Source organism: Echiichthys vipera (genome assembly GCF_963691815.1).
Source record: "Echiichthys vipera genome assembly, chromosome: 17".
In the NCBI taxonomy this organism is placed as follows: domain Eukaryota; kingdom Metazoa; phylum Chordata; class Actinopteri; order Perciformes; family Trachinidae; genus Echiichthys; species Echiichthys vipera.
The window spans coordinates 12662946-12684922 of NC_139842.1; the positions used below are offsets into that span (position 1 = coordinate 12662946).

Here is a 21977-nt window from a genome sequence, read left to right on the forward strand (position 1 = left end):
AGTTGGCAGGAAAAGAGTGAATACTACCAAATAAAGACTAAATGGTGGAAAAGAAGGCAAAGAGATAACAAGGCACAACCAATCAACTACAACTAAAAGGGTGTTTACTAAATGCTAACGAAAGTGAAAAATCATTTTTATATCCGCCCCGTGAGTGGGCTGTACTTCAAAATGCAAAACAAAAAAGGTAACTAGAAAAGAATTAGGTTCTTATTCACTCATCATTTTCATCTCCTGACTAGGACTACCAACTCATGATGAAGTGATAACTTGGTGTCACTATAAACTTGTGCTATTAATTTGCCACTATTTTCAAAGTTTGTACTTTAACAAGTAAGGAAATTATTTCAGCATTATAAGAAAATGCTTGACACAATATTGTGCAAAATGTGCCTTGCTACCATTGCTAACACTTCAAATCCAACCTTCGTCTATGTTTAGAGAGGCAGAGCCACACTAAGGTATTGATTTGTGCTTTTTGATATTTCTGCATCTTAGTTTGTGTTGTTTGTGACTGTAACTGAAAATGGCAAGGGGCTTTGTCAAACACAACGCAGACTGTGCTGCATTATATTTTGTTCCACCATTTTATGTCACATGGCAGGTCCTGTGGTATTTGTGGTTAAACAGGTTTGATGCAATTAAGCCTGAAAGGTTACAATTTACAATTGTTTTCAATACATTTGAAAGTAGGTAAGTTACCTGCAAATATCCCTTTTGATTGTTCAAATTTGGTCCAACAGTCTCATTTTCTCTTTACTATTAGAAATGAAAAGCACTTACACTGAAAAACTAGGGCTGCAACTTACAAGTATTTCGATGGCTGATTAATCAGTCTATTATAGCTCTAAAAAAATTGATTATTAATAACATTAAAAGAAAAAAAGCTAAATTATATAACAGCATTTAATTTAAAAAAAAAAAAAAAACTAAAAGGATTCCTTGTCTTCCTGTACAACGCTCTTTTAATTTACAGTTGCATGTAGCGCAATACATACCATATTGGTTTAGTTAACTAGGTAAAAGGCAAGTATAGACAAGGCAAATACAATAAAACTGGCTATGTTCAAACTGCAGGCAAAGCCCATCGGTTTCCTAGAAAGAAAGGAAGCGCATTGTTATGGCCAGTAAATGACAAAATAGTTTGGCCCATTTAATGTTTACTACTTGGAATGAAAACACAGCGGAATTAGCAAGGCAGCTAACTGCTATTCACCGACTGCCTGCTAGTAAGCCAGAAAATTAGCCGAACAGCAGGCTGGGGGCCACTGGGAGCCCTGGGTCTAACGGTCCCTGACCTTCACTTCCCACTGCTAGGAGACCACATCTCCGGGGCTGCAGTCCTTAATCCTACAAGTAAAGCAGGGAGTCTTTTCTGTTTTGTGATGGATAATCAGAACATTAATAAAGTCGCAAACTAATGCTTGTTATGTATAGATATAGTAGCTTAATTTCATCCAAAGCAAAGAATTAAGTCACTCTGTGTTTGATGCGTTTCAGAGAGGAAGAAATTCTTTCTAACATAGGTCAACATGTCCCAGGACTTATCTGGCCACACTTTTCATTGCTTTCCATAGGCAACGAAAGGCAGCTCACCGCCTGTCGCAAATTGCCGCTGCTTGGTGCATTTTCGGCGTAATGTGTATGATGACGCGCATCATATTAGAGACCCAAGGATTTGATGATGAAATTCGCTGACAACTATTTTTTGTAATCGATATTGATCGATTTATTTGATTAGCTGTTCTAGCCCTATGAAAAACTTAATCCTGCTGAAAAAGAGTGATGAAGTCAAACTGAAAATGGGAATGAAAATTCCTCTACGCGGATAGGATATCGGCTCCGATATTGACTCATTAGCTGGATTGGAAATTGGGTGAATGAGGCCGATCCAGTCATTTCTTTTTTTATTAATATCATACACAGCAATACAGTTACAGTGATCTAGTCACTTGTTAGCTGCTATATTTCATATTAGATTTCACTTGGAATATCTGTTTGCACTAAATGTTTACATGTACTTCTGTTTATTTTGTATTTTTTAGTTAATTAGATAAAATCAATCTTAATTTATATGGCACTTTTTAGTTTTCTAGTTTTACAGGTGCACAATTTGCTTTACAGAAAACAAGAGAAGAACAAAACAAAAACGAAACAAAACATGAACAACAAAGAAACACCATGAAAATCCAAACCTCCCACCCCGACAAATATACGCACAGAGATACACAAAGACATACACGCTCACACACATACATAGCCATACACACACCCACACACATACAATAACTGTTGTTGAGGAGACATGGCTGGTCACCGAGATCTGAGATGAGGAAGAAGCTACATTTGGTGACCGTGCACACCGAGAGGAATCATGGTCCATGACTGCCATAGGGACCACCCCAGCCCAGGCAGACGGGAGGCTCCACACCAAGGTGTAGAGCTCTCAAGCCATCCGGGCCAGGGCCATCCACGGGACAGCACCCCCATCAGTGGACCAGAAACAACTCCTGGTACGGTTTAAGCCATTGTTTGTTGGGTTTCAAGAAGCTGCTATATTTTATATTACATTTTAAAATATCTGTTTGCAGTGGACTTTACATGGAAGTGTAATTTATTTATTTTTGCTGCTAATATTTGTTAATAAATAATATTAAGTACATTTATATCTGTGTTAATTTGTTACCTTATTTTTAACAAGGCTAAATGTTTATGTCTCCTTCACTCACATGGCAAGGTATACGGTTCATTCATTCAACAGTAGTACTGGATCGGTATCGGGTATCGGCTAAAATGCTCAGCCCAGGTATCGGTATCGGATTGGATCGGATAAAACTGGATCGGTGCATCTCTAACCTGTCCTCATGAATGAAGAGCTGGTAGGGAAAATGGGAATGAAAACTCAAGTCAAATAGAAGCGAAATTCATATTTGTTGTATAATTTGTGCATTTGTTCTTTCTTTCAAAGTGATAGTAAAAACTAGCTACATTTCTCCTGCTCTAAACAAAAAAGCCAACATATCTCTCACACGTTGTCGGCAGCATGTTTCTCTGGTGGCCACTATGCAAGGTAAATATGACATGTGCTAGGTTCTTAAGTCTCATCTTCAAACACATACACACTACTGGCAACAAGGTTCGAATGAGTTTCTTCATCTTTCCTCACCTCTTCCCCTCTAACAATTCTGGCATCTCAATGTGATATAAAGGAATTAGTTTCAGTACTGCATGAAATATAAAATAACTCATCAATACACAGACAAACACTAAGCAGTTTGTATTTGTACCATATAGGTAGGCATTAACCTATGCCTGTATGGGAAAGGAGGGGCTTGTTTCATGTGGCAATGTCTGTTGAAATAATCTTAGTGTGAACTAGGGCGCTGGTTTAACTTTGGTTTCCTGTCAAACCACACACGGGGAAACATTTTCTCACATTGAGAACTTCAAAGTATAGATGTGTTTTCATTCACAAACAAAACAAAATAGCTTAACTGTGTATTATCACCATGACGCACCTGCAGTTCTTGTTGTGTTTGCATTGTTTGTGCTCATTCTCAGATTAGTGAAGCAAATGCATGCAGTGATAAACACATCAGGCCACATCCACAACACTACGTTTTCATTCTAAAACGTTTCAAAACAAAAACATCTCCATCTACACAAGTGTTTTAGCTCAGAAATAATCTCTGTCCATATTAGCGCAGCTAGAACGCATCACGTGACCATTCACGAACACTGGTATGTTTGTGCTGGTGTGAACAGGAAGCAGATTGTCTAAGATTACTGTGCAGCTGAAAATTACGGATGTATAAGTTGAAAATACAGAAAGAAGAACAGCAACGGCAGTTCAGAAATAGTCAAAACACAAAATCGACAAGCAGCTGGATATGTCAGTTGCCATAAGCTAGGAGTTAGCTAACATTGTTAGTCCTAGCTAGTAGAGACTAGCCATACTTAGCCAGTGTGTATCCGTTGCAGTTTTCCATAGACATTAGGCGTTAGCAGTGAATTATCAAGTAGCAATGAATGTACAGTGGAGTTTGCAGTTTATACACATAAATGCTGCAGCTCCTCAGGACAGACAGAAGTTGATTGGCTGCTGAGTGGATTGGCGAGGGTTCTGGTATCTATGCTTTTCGACTACGTTGGGAGTGAGAAATGATTTACTGACGCAAAAGCGCAAAACAACGTTAAGTGATCTTTTATGTTATTATGAGAATTGTAAAATTATGTTTTACTGTACATGTGAATATTTCACATATTTGTTAAACATGACTGTGCTGTCCATTAAGGGTGTAACAATACACATATTTGTACCGAACTGTCACGGTACAGGCATTTCTTGGCGGCTACAGAGGTGGACCGCGGTGCGTAAATATGGAGTTATTATGGCGAATATAGTCTTGTTTTGCGGTGGGGAACGTGAAGTTGCAGTTCCCCCTGGACCGTTTAGCCTCCGGCTCGGCTCGCGTGTGTGCAGTAGCAGCACGTGAGTGAGAGTCGGCGAGAGCAGCAGGATGCAGCAGCTAGGCATAGCTGTAGCACAGGGTGCGTGGATGGAAAGCTAGCGAACAGAGAGCGGACTGTGTGCCAAACGACAACATGAAACCGGTGCTTGCAGACGTCCCCCTGTCATTCAAATCCCAGGTGTGGGATAACTTCGGATCAAGGTTTTATATTTGCTATACATTTTATTTGTATGTTTCCTAGTCACAGCTAAAACTGTTTTAACTGTTGTGTTTATTATTTAAACTTATTTGTTTGTTCAGACAAACATGCAGTTTTTTTCATTTTAAACCGTACCGTTCTGTACCATACAGTGACTTCAAAACAGAGGTACGTACTGAACTGTGACTTTAGTGTACCATTAGACCCCTACTGTCCAGTCATGTACAGGGGGTAAGTGTTTTATGTGTGAAACAGATTATTAAGATCTTCCTAACTGGTAACTTATGGGACTAATTGAGTTCAATTTAGGACCTCACCTTATTCATGTTTCCAGCTTGCTGAGCATTCAACGTGTTGTGTGCACCCAACTGTGGCCCTCCTTGGGTGAGTGTCTCTGCCAGCACACTGCCTCCAACACCAGGTCCAGCACCAACTTGTGATCCCTGCATGCCTTGGTACTGCATGCCAGGTCTACCCCGGCCTGCCGGTCCCAGGCCCCCATTCATCACTTGTCCTGTCTGGCCCATGACCCCATGGCCCTGCCCACTGTTTAACATGGCCTGGTTGAAGCCCATGCCCGTGCTTCCATTGCCTTGTCCAACAGCTACACCTCCTTTCTGGGCCTGGGGAGACTGGTGATTGGGAGAGCCTTGCCCAAGCGGACTTTTACCAAGTACAGCACCTAGCTGGCTTCCCACCATGCCTCCCTGTTGGGGGCTGGCAGAGTTGAGACCACCTCCCAAAATGGATGAGCTTCCTGGTCGCAGGAGCTCAGATAACTGCTTGTGTTTGGCAGCTGCATCAGGGACGATAGAGTTAAGACCAGGACCCACTCCAGCTGGTCCGCCATTAGACGACATTCCCATTCCCAAGTCTCCATTGGGGATAAGCTCATCTGGAAGGTCGTTTTCCAGGTCAAACAGAGACACAAGATCTGAAAAAGACAAAGGGAAATAAGAATTAGCCACCAACACTAACTAGGCTATTTAACCAAAAACAGAACACGCTGCCTCCCAAAAGCACAGATACTAAAGGTATTTACTTAAAAATAAATAAATAATCACACATATGAACAATTATACAAGGCTTTATGGTAAAGGGGGGGGGGGGGGGGGGGGGGGGCATATGCTGGTGTGCGTGCATCAGAAAGTGTGTAGAAGAGACAGAAATAATAGGCCATCGTGTGAATAAGATAAATATAGGGGTGCACCCATAGCAGTCCAACCTGCCGATACTGATTTCTGCCCCCCCTTACAATTAAAACAAAGGAAGATCCTGTTGTGATCTGATGCTATTCAGAAACTACAATAAATAGAATTAACTTGACATTCAAGGGGAGCGGGGCACCCCCCAAGTATAATGGTAGGGGAAACACTGGGTCACAGATCAGCTGTAAGTCCCATTATCTACAGGAGGATTGAGCGGTAGTTTGGCTTTTGAAATTAATGGCCTCACAATCATAAAATTTTAGCTGATGAATGATTGTCACACAAGTCATTGTGATTAATAAAGCAATTGTTATTTTCTGTTCATTTTATGACACATCGGTGCTGTTGTGTTTGGCAACTAGTACAAACCTAAATCCATGCTGTTAATTTCAAAGGCTGCCCAACAAAATAATGATCTCTTGCTCATCTTAACCAAACCGATCAATTCCAGTAAATGAGAACATGTCCGACACTGATAAGCTCCTGTTGCATGCTGAATGTGTGGAAGAGAAACTCCAGACTATCTCCAGAGCTGATTCTACTGACATTATCCAGTGTTCATATGTAAGAACAGCCCAAGACAGTTGAAGGAGGCTTCATTTTATTTTCAAAAGTTAATGTGCAACGTGGAAACAAAGACTTGCCCAGAAGAGGAATTTTTGCGGTAACACCAAAGCACCTGAGAATGTGGGATTTACATGTCACAAGAACATCCATCTTGACTCTCCAAGTATTGCGTTTGTGTTCAAATTGAAAGTGAGCCAGCAAAATTGGTGTCCTGTGAAGCGCTACTGGCAGTTGAGGGGGGAGCCGGGGATGAAGACAACATTGCTCAAAACAACAAGGGCATCTCGTAAAGACGTTAGCTTGCTGTTAGATGCTGAAGTAGCGTCTGGAGAACTGGAGAGTTTTTCTTCATTGAGAGACGAGAACGATACTTAAAGCTGTACACATGGAAAAGAAGCTTTCTCTCTTTTTTACTTGGGTCTTCATGAGCTACAGCTTTTATTATGAGAAACTGAAACCTACATTTACCACCACTTTAAAACTTTACTGTAAATTTCATCTCTGCTCCGATCGCCAAATCCTGTCTGCTCTGAGCACATTCACTATCACTCTCCATCTCTCGCAACCACTCACAATTCACCACGCTAGTATTATGCACTGAGCCATCACCCAGCCCTAGGCTTTGGTCCTACAGCTGACCATGCTTAGTTTAGGCCCACCCACTCAGGTAGTGAAATCAGAACTGAACTGACAATTCTGTTCTCCAGTGTGCAGTCCAAACGGTGCTCATGGAGGTACATTTGGCATTTGTCAACATAATGCACAGTATGTGTAGATCTGTAAGAATTTGTGAAACATTTTTAGAGATATCAGGTGAAAATCAGGTGTAAAAAAAACACAATGTGACTTTGCAAGGCACATTTTGGAATATGTAATTTAGTAGTAATGTGGGCGAATGTGAGTGTACACTAAAACAGCTCGGTCCCTGTGACAAGAAAAAAAAAAGGTGCAGAGGAAAAGCTTTAGCTCCGTTATTGAAAGCACTCTTGTGGCTGTGCAGAAAAAGTGAACAAGAACACTCAACACATACACAACATAAACATTAATGAGGGTTGCGGTCCCAATCACACGTCTATGCCAAGGTCCTTCACATGAGGGTGCGAGTACGCCTGTATATGTCAGCCAATAAGGATCTTACCAGCACAACAACCACACCCACACAAATGCCTAGCTCAATGTCTGGGGCCACTGGGTTATTAGGGTTGAGGAGAAATCCAATCTGTTTATCGATGAAATATAGTGGCAATTAATGGGAGCTTAAATATTAGAGCCATATGCTTTCAAATGGAGTGCCCAACCTTTAGTCGCATTGGGTTAAAGCAACAAGTCTCTCGTAAAGCAAGTTGAGAGCAAGCACCTGTGCCTTGCCTATTCAGCAATTGAAGAACGAGAGGATACATTACAGCCAAAAAGCATTTGAATTGGCCCCTTAAACAACAAGGATATGATGAGTACATCCAGCATCAGGCAATCAAATGCCAAGTAGTAGACAACGGATGCATCCACTAACCACAGAATCCCAACCCTTGAGTCACACTATTCTCACCTGAAGAGGACATTGCTGCTGCCGGTTGTAATTCACCCAAAGCTTTTCAGCAGCCACATGAAAATCTTCAATTAGACTCTTCAGTCTGGGAGATAATAACAGGGTGCGCAGCGTGCTGTTGCTGCTTTAGCAGAGAAAGAAATCGGATGGAGTTGGAATGGGTAAAATGTTCTCCCAAGAGAGAGGAAGAAAAGCCGCTACACAATCATGGCAGTATGTCAAGGGACATATTAGATTTATAAGGGACCAGGCTAAACATGGGCAAAGTAGTTAGTGTGTGGCCTTTAACATGCAGTAGGACTACACACTGGAGAGGTTAAGTAGTCTATGGAGGTTTGATTCAGCCAGCAAAATGGAAAAGCAACAAAAGATGTGGACCAGGGCCAGTAGGAGAAAACCCTTAGCTTAAGTCATGACCTCCATTAAATAGAGAAGATATCAACATTATCTTAGATAATGCAAGTGTCTTTGCTTTGAGAATAATGCTGCCTTATTCCCTACCAAAAATGCACACTTTATTATAAAGTTTTTGTTCCACTGTTTTTGGACAGCCTTTAGGATGTTTAACATGTATCTAGTGTTGCATGGTATACCGATACTAGAAAGGTACCCAGCCGTTAGAAACAATACTATTTCACGTTTTATTAGTATCAGTACTTTATGAACTTTGTGCTACAGCGCAGCAGCGTGATGTATGCATCTCCTCTCTGCTTCCTCGCTGCCTACAGCCAGAGTTGGCGTGGATTCAGAGTGACGCGTCACTCACAGAGCGAGACAGACATGGTGGCAGTGGCTCGAGTGTTCCTGCCGACCGTCCTAGACTTGTATATAAGCAGACTCACAGAGCAAACTTGTCGACAGTAAGGGCAAGCCCACGGACATCAAAAAGCTGGTCAGACCAATTACCAACTTGGTAAAACATGGAGCTGACAGACATACAAACTTGTTCAAAGAGTTCAGAGAGCTGCAGGTTAGAGTGAACTTTTTTCACCGTGAGAGTTGCAGGAGGCAGTCAGGGGTAAAGCTAAATGTTTAACTGTCTGATGTGGTTCAAAAATCTCTGTATGCAAACGCAACTTTTACAGTGGTGACATCAACTTGACCATAATATGCGCTGGTGTTTACATTTAAGTATGCTGATCAACAACACAACAATGCCAAGAACCTGAAATTGGCCAATTAATTGTCCAGATAATAACGAACATGTTCTTGTATTCATATGTCCATGTTCTTTGACAAATCTAAATCAAAAGTGTGTGTGTGTAAGTATAAGTGTTTTAATTAATAAAAATAAATAAATCATTTCAAGTTCCACTTATTGTCATCTAATATTTTATTCCATTACCTTTAATGTTTTCTGCCGTGGTATCATTTCAGTATCGAGATATTTTAGGCAGGTATCGTACTGAAGTCATAATTTTGGTATGATACCAAAATTCAATAACAGTTGTGACAAAGATATTTTGCGTTTTTTCTATTTTTTTTTTTCTTTGTTTGAATTCCTTTTAACAGGTTCAAGTTTGAAAAACAAAATCTTAATTTTCTATTGTGTTCTATTTTTTTTTAGAAGGTTTAAGGGATGGTAATTATTTTCTCTTTAATTCTGACCCATAGCCAACCATCGCTAACCAATTCTTAACCGTTAACTGACAAGCAGACAACTGAGTTCTAGTTCACCGACCTGGGAGGCTCGGACATACGTTGCAGCCACAACGTTGCGTGCATTGTCATGGAAGCATGCAGCCACTTCCCCAGTGATGGAACCGCGTGCATGTCCACCAATACAAGTTGCACTGCTCTCCACACATGCCGAGCCTGTCTCCATCAAATTCACCTGCGAGAATATCAGCTTTATGTCCTAGCATACTGTGTAGGAGAGCCGATTTGACCTGCCAGTCCTCATCGTTAAAGTGGCATGGGTTAACATTAAGTTGTAGTCTGTAAGAATTGAGATACGTAGTTTTCTAGCGGCCGCTGTGGCGGTAAGCTGTAATTGCAGGTGCGCCTCTGGGTCCTCATCTCCCAGAGTTCCTTTCGAAATCACTGTCTACTATATGACACCAGTAGATTGGCAGCTCTCACCTGCATGATGCAAGTGTTACTTTTTTCCTCACCCTTCTTTCGCCTAGTCCTGCCCTACTGTTCTGTGATTGGCAGACTGCTGTGAGAGTAGCTTGCCAATTCCACCACATACTAAACGTAATAATCTATTCCACCATGCTTTTGTGCTACACTAGTTAGTTTCTGATTCCAAGTGAAGTTTAAAGTCACAATGAAACTCTGCCTTGAGCAGCATAGTGTCAGTGGTTGCTCCCAGGAAGTGGGCGGTGAGCTCAAGCGTCTGCTCCTGACTGGAGCAGCAAGCTGGTGGCAAAAGCGTAGGAAACAGACTGCCACCTTAAACTGCAGTCAGAGCTCCAGCGGGAGATGGAGAGCTCCTAACACGTCAGAGCATTTGCAACTTCGTTACAACTCCGGTCCCTACTGCGTCTGTAGGACCTGGCGCTCACCGCCCTCTTTCTTAGAGCTAAACTCGACACCATGCTGCTGAAGGCAGTGTTTCAGTTTGACTAATTCAGACTTTATACCAGGAATTCCTCAGAAATGTGAAGTTTTAACGACACGATACTCATAGCATCCAATCAGGACGAGTCGAGGTAACGATAATATCCAATGACAGCACAGTAGGGCAAGACCATGCGTAGCAGGGGTGGAATAAAAAATAACGCGCAATGCCTTCACACGCTCCACCTATCTGACAACGTAAAAGGTAACAAATAAATTTATACACAAAAAAAAAAAAAGTGAGGTAAGCTCTCACCTTTGACATATATCCGAGACAATTATGTAGTTGCACTAACTGTGTGCAGCAATTAATTTCAGCACGGTAAAGTCGCCACAGGCACTCAGATCGTATTTCTTGGGAAAGGAGCAAATGCAAGCGCTTTCATTAGTGGGTCATATGCTCAATCACCTTTGTTTTAACTCACTCTTTAGAAAGTAACTTAACAGACAATAAACTAGATGAAAAACAGATTACAACTTTCAAATTAGGAGCAGATCAATTCTGGATACATTCCTTTTTCATCAGACTGGTAGAATTAGCAGAAAATGTAACAAATTTTCTTGCCACATTTAAATACTGTGCTGGGCTGATTTCCAAAAATTTGAATGACAGTATATTTGTAAAACCTTTAATATGGAGCTTTATAAGAAGGGCTTTAATGACTTCAAGATGTGCAAAACTAGTGGCACTTGTAAAGCGGGGGCTCCAGTGATTTGCTGCACAGTGTTTATGAAGAGCACGGCAATTCAGAGAAAATGACAAGAAAACAATTTGGTACGGTAACACAATCTCAGAGGTCGAGAAACTGTTTTAATTCAACTCTTGCACACAGACATTGAGCTATGTATGTAGGAAACAGTCTCTTTCCAGAGGATAAAAGCGTCTTGTGGATGTGTGAGATATGAAGGTTAAGAAGAGAAGTGTGGAAAAGAGGAGAGGAAAGGAGGGCTACAGGGCAGGATTGTTTGGAGTGGCTGATCAGTTGGCACCTGATGCCACCCACTACTGTCCTCATCTCAGTCATCTCATCATTTACATCAGCGGACACATTAATCAGTAGATCCTGAGTATTGTCTGCCACTGCTTCTCCACGCTGGAGAAAGGTAACGTTTCAACACCTGACTGTATTTAAATGTCAGCTAATGCTAACATAGCTGAATAATGCTCACCCTGGGGTTGGTGATCGTTACAGAGCAGACAAAGGAGGAGGAAACCCCGCTAGGTGAACTGTAGTATTGTATTTATTTGTTACTTTCATGAAAATGCCTGTTCATTACATTGTACACACAATGATAAATTCAATTCACAATTACATTTACATACATTTAAACATTTACATGAATGGAAAGGAGCAGATAAGAAGAATACAATTCTTATATTTGTCTGCCCCTTTTCAACATAACACAAACATGTGATGACTTCCCCTGATTTCCCCCACCCTCGCACTGTTATCACCAAAATAAATTCTAAACCTATAGAACAGTTTATATAATAAATGCATCCAGCTAGTCCTCAAGTTTATATGATTCAATTTGTTTAGTTAAGTATAATTTTTTTAATTGAAAAATATTCAGACAACTTTTGAATTCATCTTCCTGGGAATCCCACAGTTTTACACCTTTAACAGATAAGCACATTTGTTTTAATGTTGTTCGTGCACACTGATGTTTATAGTCAAACTTCCTCCTATGATTTGCATTCTCTGATGTAAAAAACAACAACTTTTGTATGTCCTCTGATAGAATTCTGTTTCTGGCTTTAAACATTACCAAAAACGACTGCAATTCTATGTTTTTGAGTTTCAACAATCCTGATTTAATGAACAGTGCATTTGTATGATCTCGAAATGCAGCTTTGTGTATTATTCGGACTGCTGTTTTCTGTAATAATCTTAATGGCTTTATGTTAGTTTCATAGGTGTTACCCCACACTTCACTACAATAATTGAAATAAGGCAGTATCATTGAGCAATATAACATTCGCAATATGTGGTCAGGTAAAATATATTTGGATTATTTCAAAATGAATAAGTTCTTTGTTTTACACATAAGTTATATGTGATTTCCATGTTAATTTTTCATCCAACACTATACCTAGGAATTTTATTTCATTCACTCTTTCAATGTTTGTGTTGTTAATGGATAAAGTGACTTCAGTTTTTCTTTTATTGCCAAATATCATGAACTTTGTTTTTATTACATTTAAAGATTATTTGTTGTAATCAAACCATTTTTTAAGTTTTATCATTTCTTTTTCAATATTTACAGCCAACTCTTTAAGATCATTTCCAGAACAGAAAAAGTTTGTGTCATCTGCAAACAACACAAACTGTAACCAATTTGACACCTAACATTTGTCATTAATATATAAAATAAAAGGTTTAGGTCCAACAATTGAACCTTGAGGAATTCCACACTTTATATTCAAGCATCCTGACTTGTAACGTCCAAATTCTACATATTGCTGCCTATTTTGTAAATAGCTGGATAACCAATTCAACACTACTCCTCTTATCCCATTTGAATACAATTTAGAAAGTAGAATAGAATGATCTATAGTGTCGAACGCCTTTTTTAAATCAACAAACACTCCTATCATATATTTCTTTTTATCAATTGCTGTTGAGATTTCTTCTACAATTTTTGTTATAGCCAAATTTGTTGACCGGTTAGACCTAAAACCATACTGTTTCTCACGGAGTAGTTTGTTATTTTCTACAAAACTATCCAGTTTATCTACAAATATTTTTTCTAATAATTTTGTAAATTGAGAAAGCAGTGATACTGGTCTATAATTATTGAAGTCATGCTTGTCTCCAATTTTAAAGAGAGGAATTACTTTAGCCATTTTCATACTCTCTGGAAATATTCCTGTTATAAATGATAAATTGTAAATATAATGTAGTGGTTTAAGAATACAATCTATAGTCATTTTAATTATTTTCATGTCAATACCGCCACTGTCCTTTGATATCTTGTTTTTAAGTTTTTGAACAACAGCTAATATTTCGTTTTCTGTAACATCGGCTAAATACATTGATTGTAGAGTATTTTTTTCTCTATTACAGTCACCTTTAAATGTTTTATCAAATTAATGTTTTGTTAGCTAGACTGGGACCTATACTGATGAAAAATTAGTTAAGTTCATTAACAATGTCCTCCTGCTTATCAATGACCATGTTATCTTTTATGAAGTATTTTGGAATTTCTGTGAATTCTGTCCTTTTTCCTTTTACCTTACTCAGAATATTCCAAGTGGCCTTGATGTTATGTTTATTTTCATACAGAATTGCAGAATAGTATTCCTTTTTAGCATGTCGCAATATAGTTGTTGACTTATTTTTATAGTCCTTATAGCGCTTTTCAGCCATTGATGTTTTTGTTTGGATAAAGTTCTTGTACAGTTTATTTTTCTTTTGGCAGGCATTATGTAAGCCATTTGTAATCCATGTTTTTTTATTATAGTTATTTCTAGATCTACATGGGACCTCTGGACAATGTTTATTGTAGAGATGTAAAAAAACATTTTAGAAATGATTCATATACTGTGTTCACGTCATTCGTGAAAACATTGCACTTTATTCTTGTTGTTAGGTTAAAAATGTTTTTGTATAGTTGCACTGTCGTTATTTGCTGCTCTGTGTGCCCTGAATTGCCCCCCAGGGACAAATAAAGTTTTTTTGAATTGAATTGAATTGATTGTTCCAATCTTGATTATTGAGATCATCTCTGAAAGCACTTACTGTCTCATCATTCACTTTTCTTTTATATAGTTGAGAAAACACTGTTGACTTGTTTGGTAATTGAAGGTTAAATATTGCAAAAATAGGCAAATGGACGCTTATGTCATTAATAATAAGCCAAAATGTGTATAATTTTCCAAACAATTTAAATATATTATCAATCAGAGTTGCACTAGTTGTAGTTATTCTACTAGGCTTTGTGATCATTGGATAGAGCCCTTTAGCATATAATGTGTCTAGAAAATCTGATATTTGTGAATGTGAGTTACTTTTTAAAAGATCAATATTGAAATCTTCACAAATCACCAATGTTTTATAGTAGTTTAGATAACCTATCATGTCTTCAAAACTATCTCTAAAAGTTTCTATTTTGGATCCCGGCTTCCTGTACACACATGCAACAACAATGTTTCTGCTTTTTTCTAATTCTATTTCAACTGAAACACTTTCCATCAAACTATCAATTACTATTGTCATACATTTAAGTGGTTTACATTTTAAGTCATTGTCAACATAGATAGCTACTCCACCTCCAATTGTAGCTGCTCTATTGTTGAAATATAAATCATATCCTTCAATATTGAAATCTACCTCCTTCCCTTTATTAATCCACGTCTCTGAAAGGGCGATCAACTTAAATCTTCCTTTAAATGTGTCCAAAGTTCTTTGGCAGACTTCTACAATTAAAATGAATTAGAGAAAATGTCTCTTGAGTTGGTATTTCACTCAGTTGATCTTCAGTGTAATATATACAAGAATCCTTCCAATCCTTAAACAAATGAGACTCTGGGTCCACATCTTTATCAAAATCATATGTGCCATGTTCTTTAAAATCAAAATTTGAAAAAGATTCACTCACCATTGAATCATTCATTTGTAGTGTAGGTTATATACCACGGAGTATTTTGCTCTTAAATCTCTTAACAAATTAAGTCATTTCTTGAGTTTGTTCATTTGTACTGGTCCAAGTCTTGTAGTTTTCTGATCACAGTCACTTTAGAATGTTCAGGTGGCCCATTTAGCCGAATGAACACCTTTCCATTTCTTGTCCAGGTGGCTTGAATTTTAGTTTGCTTTTTCAGCATTCGGCTAGTCCAAGCAATTTCTGCATTTTCTTTGGTTAAGTGCTCATTAAGGAAAATCCCGGTGCCCTTAAGTTTCTTTGCTTCCTTTATTAGTCAACCTTATGTTTTCGTTTCACAAATCTGACAATAATTGCTGGCTTTTTCTTTTTATCCTTGTTTGGAAGAGTGTAACATGCTGAAATGTGTTGACTCTTCAGGTGAATATCTTTGCTTTCCATGAATTTAATCACCTGTTGCTCGAGGGTCTGCAGCTCCTCAGATGGTACATCTTCACCTTGTTGGTCGCTTTTTGGGCCAGCAGCCCGGGCATAAGTCTTATGCCTGGTATTGAGCCCAGTTATCACAAGGTCTTCTGCTCTGGAATACTGCTCCAAATCATCCACCCTCTGTTCCAGGAGCTCAATCCTTTGGTCTTTTTGTTTGATGATAGCCTTTAGCTCCCGAATCTCCCCCATGAGGCCTGCCAGTGCTTTTTGTTGCTTTACAAATTCACTGATATCTCTTGACGTAAAGTTCAGAGAGTCTTTCCCTTGCAAGTTGGGACGCGGACATCTTACTTTGGATATATATTAAGAGAAGAAATGTCACTGTAGCTCGTCCTTTTGTTACTCAATAGTTGACAGTTTTGTCCACAGTTGTGTCAACAATATCCATGAAAACAAATGCGGATAAACAAAGTTTAAACTTCAATACCTTGATTTAAGTTGGATGTAACCATATTGTCTTGATTTTTGATATTGTATCAGACCTGTATCAGGCCTTTAGGCAGAGAGATGCAGTGGCAGCCATCTTGGATTCTGGATCTAGTAAGAGTGGCTGTCCATTTCTCACCTCTGGTGCTGACACGCCCACTCAACCGTACAAATAAAAACAAGCCTCGTACTGGCCTGTGCCCACAGACACATACTGACACGAGACCAGAGCACCATAAAAACTGTCACACATTAACATAAACATCAAAGACAGGCTGCTAATCTGTGGCTGAGAGAGACAGCTCAGTGTACACTTGGCTAGATGTGGCAAAAGGGAGACATCTCCGCGATCTGTCGGAATACCAGAAAGCCTTTACCAATGACTCGCTAAGCCGAACCAAAAAGGGATTGTTGTAATACTCCTTTATAAACCACATGGAAGCAAATGATGTAAAGCACGAAATCAGTGAAAAAATTATCTCTATTTACTTTCTTTGCAAATTATGTTCAACACAAAGATTCACTTTCTCCATCAAGTGAAAGAAACCAAGTAATTGCAACTAGGCACGAGAAAAAAGCTGAGTAGAGGAGCAAGGCCGCAAGCTACAGGTTTCTTACAGATCAGAGTTAGGTTTTTTTTTTTTCACAGAGTAAAACCTCTGTACTTATCCTCCCATCTGCAGCCTGGCAATTAAAATCTTCTCATTACACTTCAAAAAGAGCTGGTCAACAAGCGACACTGCGCAGCGTCTTAAGGGACACACCAAGCAGACTTCAAAGTACTAGGCCACAAAAAGTGGCACTTGAACACACAATAGGACAACTGCAGCCAACTAAATAAAGCCAAGGGCAAAACATGTACACTCTGCGCCTGCGTGACAGGAAATAACACAGCCAAACCAGCAGGAGGCGGTAGCAGGGATTCAAATTAACGACGTCCTGTTGTCAACGGGAGGATCAATATTTGCTCTAGGGTCGAACTCGGGACGAAGAGAGTTTTGTGGGCACTGACTTAATTTTTCTGTTTAAGTTTTCAACACTTTCTGCAAACCAGAGCGAGTTTGTGGTCGGTGGAATAAATGTAAAAAGGACTAAGCTTTGTGCAAATGGCTCGGGCGCTCGCGTTTGTGTTGTTCAGTTCAGACGTAAACGCTGCTCTCGCACGGCTTACCGCTAGAGCTGAAACGTGGATACTCAACTGTCACCAGACTGTATTACTCTCTGCTGTCAGTCTGGGCAGTCTGAGTGCACACAGCCCCAGCACATATCCCAGCCACCCAGTACGACCCACAGAGCCTGAGGTGAGCCAGTAACGTTAATTACAGAATCACCATTGCCATTCTCAGCAATCATAATGATGCAAGCTAGTCTCGGCGGAATGCTTCTTGCCTGCCTATACGTCATCACGCCGTTACACTTCACACGCATTGATTGACGTCATCGCGATGAGTCGCTTTGTTTACAAATCTTTCCATAGACCTCTGAGTTTTTGTGCGTCTTGTCCAACTGTTTTTGAATATTTTCATCCGACCAAATCTGCAGTAAACACTCCATCTCAGCATTGTTTTAAATGTCCGCGCATGGTCCGTCGTTTTTTCTATGTCCGAACAGGCGCACATAAAATTACGTCAGAACCACTGTAGGCCTCTTGCTTGTACATGTGCAAACGTGCTTTACAAAAGCCCACCTCTCCCAAACCGGCCGTGGACGCTCCTAGACGCTGTACGGTTGCACTCACAATGGTCAAACGAACTAGACTTTACCCGTGAAACATGCTTGGGCACGGTACGGATGGACAGTGTGAGTGCGCCCTCAGACATGTTAACGCATCCTCTGATATCATTATGTTAAGATATTTCATCACTTTCATCTTATTGTCTAGACTCTAGTAGTAATTGGTAAGCAGATAGCAACTAACTTTAGCTAGCTAACGTAAGTAGTCTTGCAAAATTATTCTATTGAAACAAGGTAATAACACACCTAATATGTATACTGACCACATCGAGTTTTTGGTTAGTAGTTCTGTAAATTATCCACAAATTATCCATTATCAACAAAACAGGTAGACTGTCAAAGTTTACATTAGCAGGGCTATTACCAATTGCTTTTGATGGCAGTCTCTTAGCTTTAGAGATAGTCAGCTCTAAATCTATGTGTATTAACGTTATTTCGGTGGAGTAGTGGCAGAAGGTCACGTAGACCACAGATCTGTGACTAAGGGCGTGATCACACTGTCCTCCCGGACCGAGACCCGGACTTTAGGGTACTTGTCCCCCCTCCCTCTCCCCCCCGCGCCCCAGCCCCGTTTGTACTCACACTACCAGGGCCTCGGCCAATGCTTCTTGCTGTCCACACGCCATCACGCCGTAACACGTCACGCATTGATCGCGTGTGTGGCTTTGTTTACAAATCTTTCCATAGACCTCGGAGTTTTTGTGCGTCTTGTCGACTGTTTTTGAATATTTTCATCCGACCAAATCTGCAGTAAACACTCCACCTCTGCACCACACCAACGTGAACCTTTCACCGCCATTGTTGTTGTTGTTAAATGTCCGCGCATGGTCCGTCCTTCTATTTACATGTCCGAACAGGCGGACATAACGCTACTGCCGTAGGGCTCGTGCTCGTGCGCGTGCACGTGCGCACGCTCGTGCTCGTACATGTGCAAACGGCTCCGCTAAAGCCCACCTCTTTCAAGCGGGCCGTGGCGGCCCAGCTGGCCCCAGTTGAGCACGGAGCGGGTGCGCTCACACTACTTAAAGGTACTAGACTTTAGCTGAAAAACCGGTTTTGGCCGCGGCCAAAAGGATAGTGTGAGCACGCTGTAAGGGTGTTGGTTGCCATCATGAATCGAATAGAATAGCATTTACTGTCTTTGTATTGAAAACAACGAAATTGTGCAACTCTTTGGTGCATTAAACAAACAATAAGAACAATTAAAAACAATATAAAAGAGGTACAAGGTAAACAAGTCTAATCTTGAAATAAATATATTATTTTATCAACATAATGTATTGTGTTTTTTATATATTACAGTAAGTAACAACTCAAAATGTAAAAAAAAAGATTTTTTTGAAAATTCGGGACGGTTCAAAATGTTTTTCGGGACGGTTGTGAAAAAGTTAGTTTTAACCCATGGGCAGTCTGTCTGTATTCGTCATTCAAAAAGGGAAACCTGTTTGTAAATGGCAGACAGATGTCTCCCCATCTTCACTGCAATTTCAATTAAGCAAAGGCACCAGTCTTTATATTCTCTATTATATGAGATAATGTGACTACAGTGGTGTTGCCCAGGGTTTCTACTATGGACATTTGCAGCTTCAAATTTTTATAGAATGTCCAGCAGCCGCATTTACACGTCTCTGCGAGGGCTTTTAATTCAACACAACATTGAAGACACATCGACGGAGTACTCTAGAATCTGGGTGACGTGCAACCAAGGAGAGGAAGGGAGGCGAGAAAGGCCTCTACACACCGGGAGAATTTTTCCACCAAATTTTTTTCACTATATTTTGAGTATTTTCACACACCGCGTGATTATTACACAGCGAAAAAGCATTGTTATTTTTCCGGCCGTTGACCTGCCCCCAGTGCCCCCACTGCTGTAAAAAAACCTAGAGAAAACACTCTACGGATACGGATACTAGGGATGGGCGTTTACAGTGATTTCAATATTCGGACACTCGCATTACCTGATGAACAAGTACACGAGTACTCCATCAGACAATTTCAGCAAGACGGCCATCTCAAAATTTATAATGCAGAAAAAAAAGACCCATTTCTGTCGAAAAAGTCTTCCATGTTCGCATCCTTTCGGTTTTGTTGTGATTTTGACAAAGGTGAACCGGAAGAAAAAGCTGTATGCCGACCAGTTGTACGTTGGCTGAGCGCAACCTACTGTACCGGAGGTAGAGTTACTCCCGTCGTTCTTACCATCGATCCCCACTTATCTATAAGAGTAGAACTGCAATAATCAGATGATTCACTTAACCGGAGTAAGACCAAACTCTGGTTACCGTGCTTTTCAAATGTTCATTGCTAGCTACTGCACAAATATCAACAAAAGTATACACAACTAGGGCATGCCAAGAAGTGTAATGTTGCTGGATGGACGCTAAACTGGATGGTCGATAAATACACAAACAGTATTTTACTTTTATCTTATAAGCATAGAGAAGTGGTGCTCAGCTTGAAGAATGCAGTGACACCATTAGTTGTGTGCATCAGGATGTGTGAAGACACAGACCCTGGCAGCAGTTTTTCTTAGCTCAGCTATATCATGTCTACTGGCGGGCCAAGTGTATTGCACAGATGTCCGATTTTTGTGTGTTGTTTTTTTTTTTTGCAGTCGGACTCGGACAACAGCCCGTCAAAGTATGCTGCTACTGCAGCTGAAATGTAATGCAATGAAAATACAAAGTCGGCAGTGTGGGAGTATGACACTAGCCTTGCGAGACCATCCTGATCTTGCGAGCTCCATTGTTTTTTCCTTGCAGATCAGTCTGGAAACTTGCGGCAGGGAAATTTCGAAAAGGTTGCCCAAGTGAATGAACCAATAAGCGCTGGTTTTGGCTCAAAGTTTGACGCAATGAGAAGCGACTGTTCAGTGTAAACAACGCTGGCTTCCGCAGATGAGATCAGCGTAGCAATCGAAATTCATGTTACACAAACGGCAAATATCCGTTACCGACATGTTGTTGACTTTGCCTCGACGCTCTGTTAGTAAGTCATACGCTTCGTTTATCTGATTCGTTTTTTTGGCCTGTCTATCACAAAAATAGGTTGTCTTAGACGGATGATTTATCCAAACAGCAACCAGTATTTCCGCCTCTTACCAAAAGATCTCCAAACGAGAGTTCCCAGATGGATATGCAGAGCAAATGCGAATTATGCAAATCAATCCATCTGGCGGAGTCAGGTTAGTATTACACCGCATCGGAGATCAGCGGAGAGAGAGATCAGCGGCAAAAACTGCCATAAGTAAATTACTGAGTTACTGTGCGTTCACACCAGACGCGATAGATGTGAATATGTGAATACAATCGTTTCAGACGCTTGTATTGCGCCGCTTGATCATTTTTCAACTATTCATGTCTTTCTTTTCATTCGCATCGCTCGCACGGGGGGGGGGGGGGGGGGGTATTTTCCACCTCCATATTGACCTTTACCAAAGCCTCGCCCTGTTTTTTATTTTGTCCCGGTAGAAGATGGCAGTGGTGTCGTAGAGCACCGGGTGCCCACACACAGCTACAATTATCTTCTCGTCCATTTTGGTCTGAATGTTAAAAAACAGTCCATGAGGGAAGCAACTTTGTCGGCTTGAACTCCTCACTGATTGGATGTTGTGACGCGATGTCGCCTGAAAAGTTCAATATTTTAACTTTATTCGCATCGCTTCAGAAGCCCCAGACGCTTCATTTGCGTCGCTTCCGACTATCGCTTCTCATCACGCCACAACAATCGAGTTGTAAGTCGATTCGCGTCATTCGTGCTTGGTCTGAACGCACCTTTAAAAGGGGTTGATTGCATTAGAAGACCAAATATTCTCTACCGGGAAGGATGATTTTGCAGCCTATACTGTACCCTCCAAAATCTACAACATTCTGACCACACACATTCATGACTTAACATTACTATGGATGCTTGCTCTTTGAGCGTCACGGCACAGCAGATTGACGTAGATTTTATCTTGATAAAAGCAGCATTACAGTCCATTATATTTTGTTGCGTTTACAATGACCTTTACATTTATATTTAATTTAGGTTTCAGAAAATGTTTGTGAAAATTGGCATTTTCATGCCATTATCAGCCAAGAATTTCACAATCGGTGAATGCCTGGCAACACTGAAGAGAAAAGTTAAATGTGGGTACGAACACACATGCAATGTTCCATTATATT

General features: G+C 40.3%; 1 protein-coding gene across 4 annotated transcripts in view; it reads right to left on the reverse strand.

Moving 5' to 3' along the window:
- The window catches only part of crebbpb (CREB binding lysine acetyltransferase b), a 50870-nt gene that overhangs the window by 27248 nt on the left and 1645 nt on the right, over positions 1 to 21977 (reverse strand). For all 4 annotated transcript variants that reach the window (XM_083930976.1, XM_083930975.1, XM_083930974.1 and 1 more), the window contains exon 2: positions 4989 to 5605. In XM_083930976.1, the coding sequence (XP_083787102.1) occupies positions 4989 to 5605 (617 nt within the window). The remainder of the gene's footprint in view (positions 1 to 4988; positions 5606 to 21977) is intronic.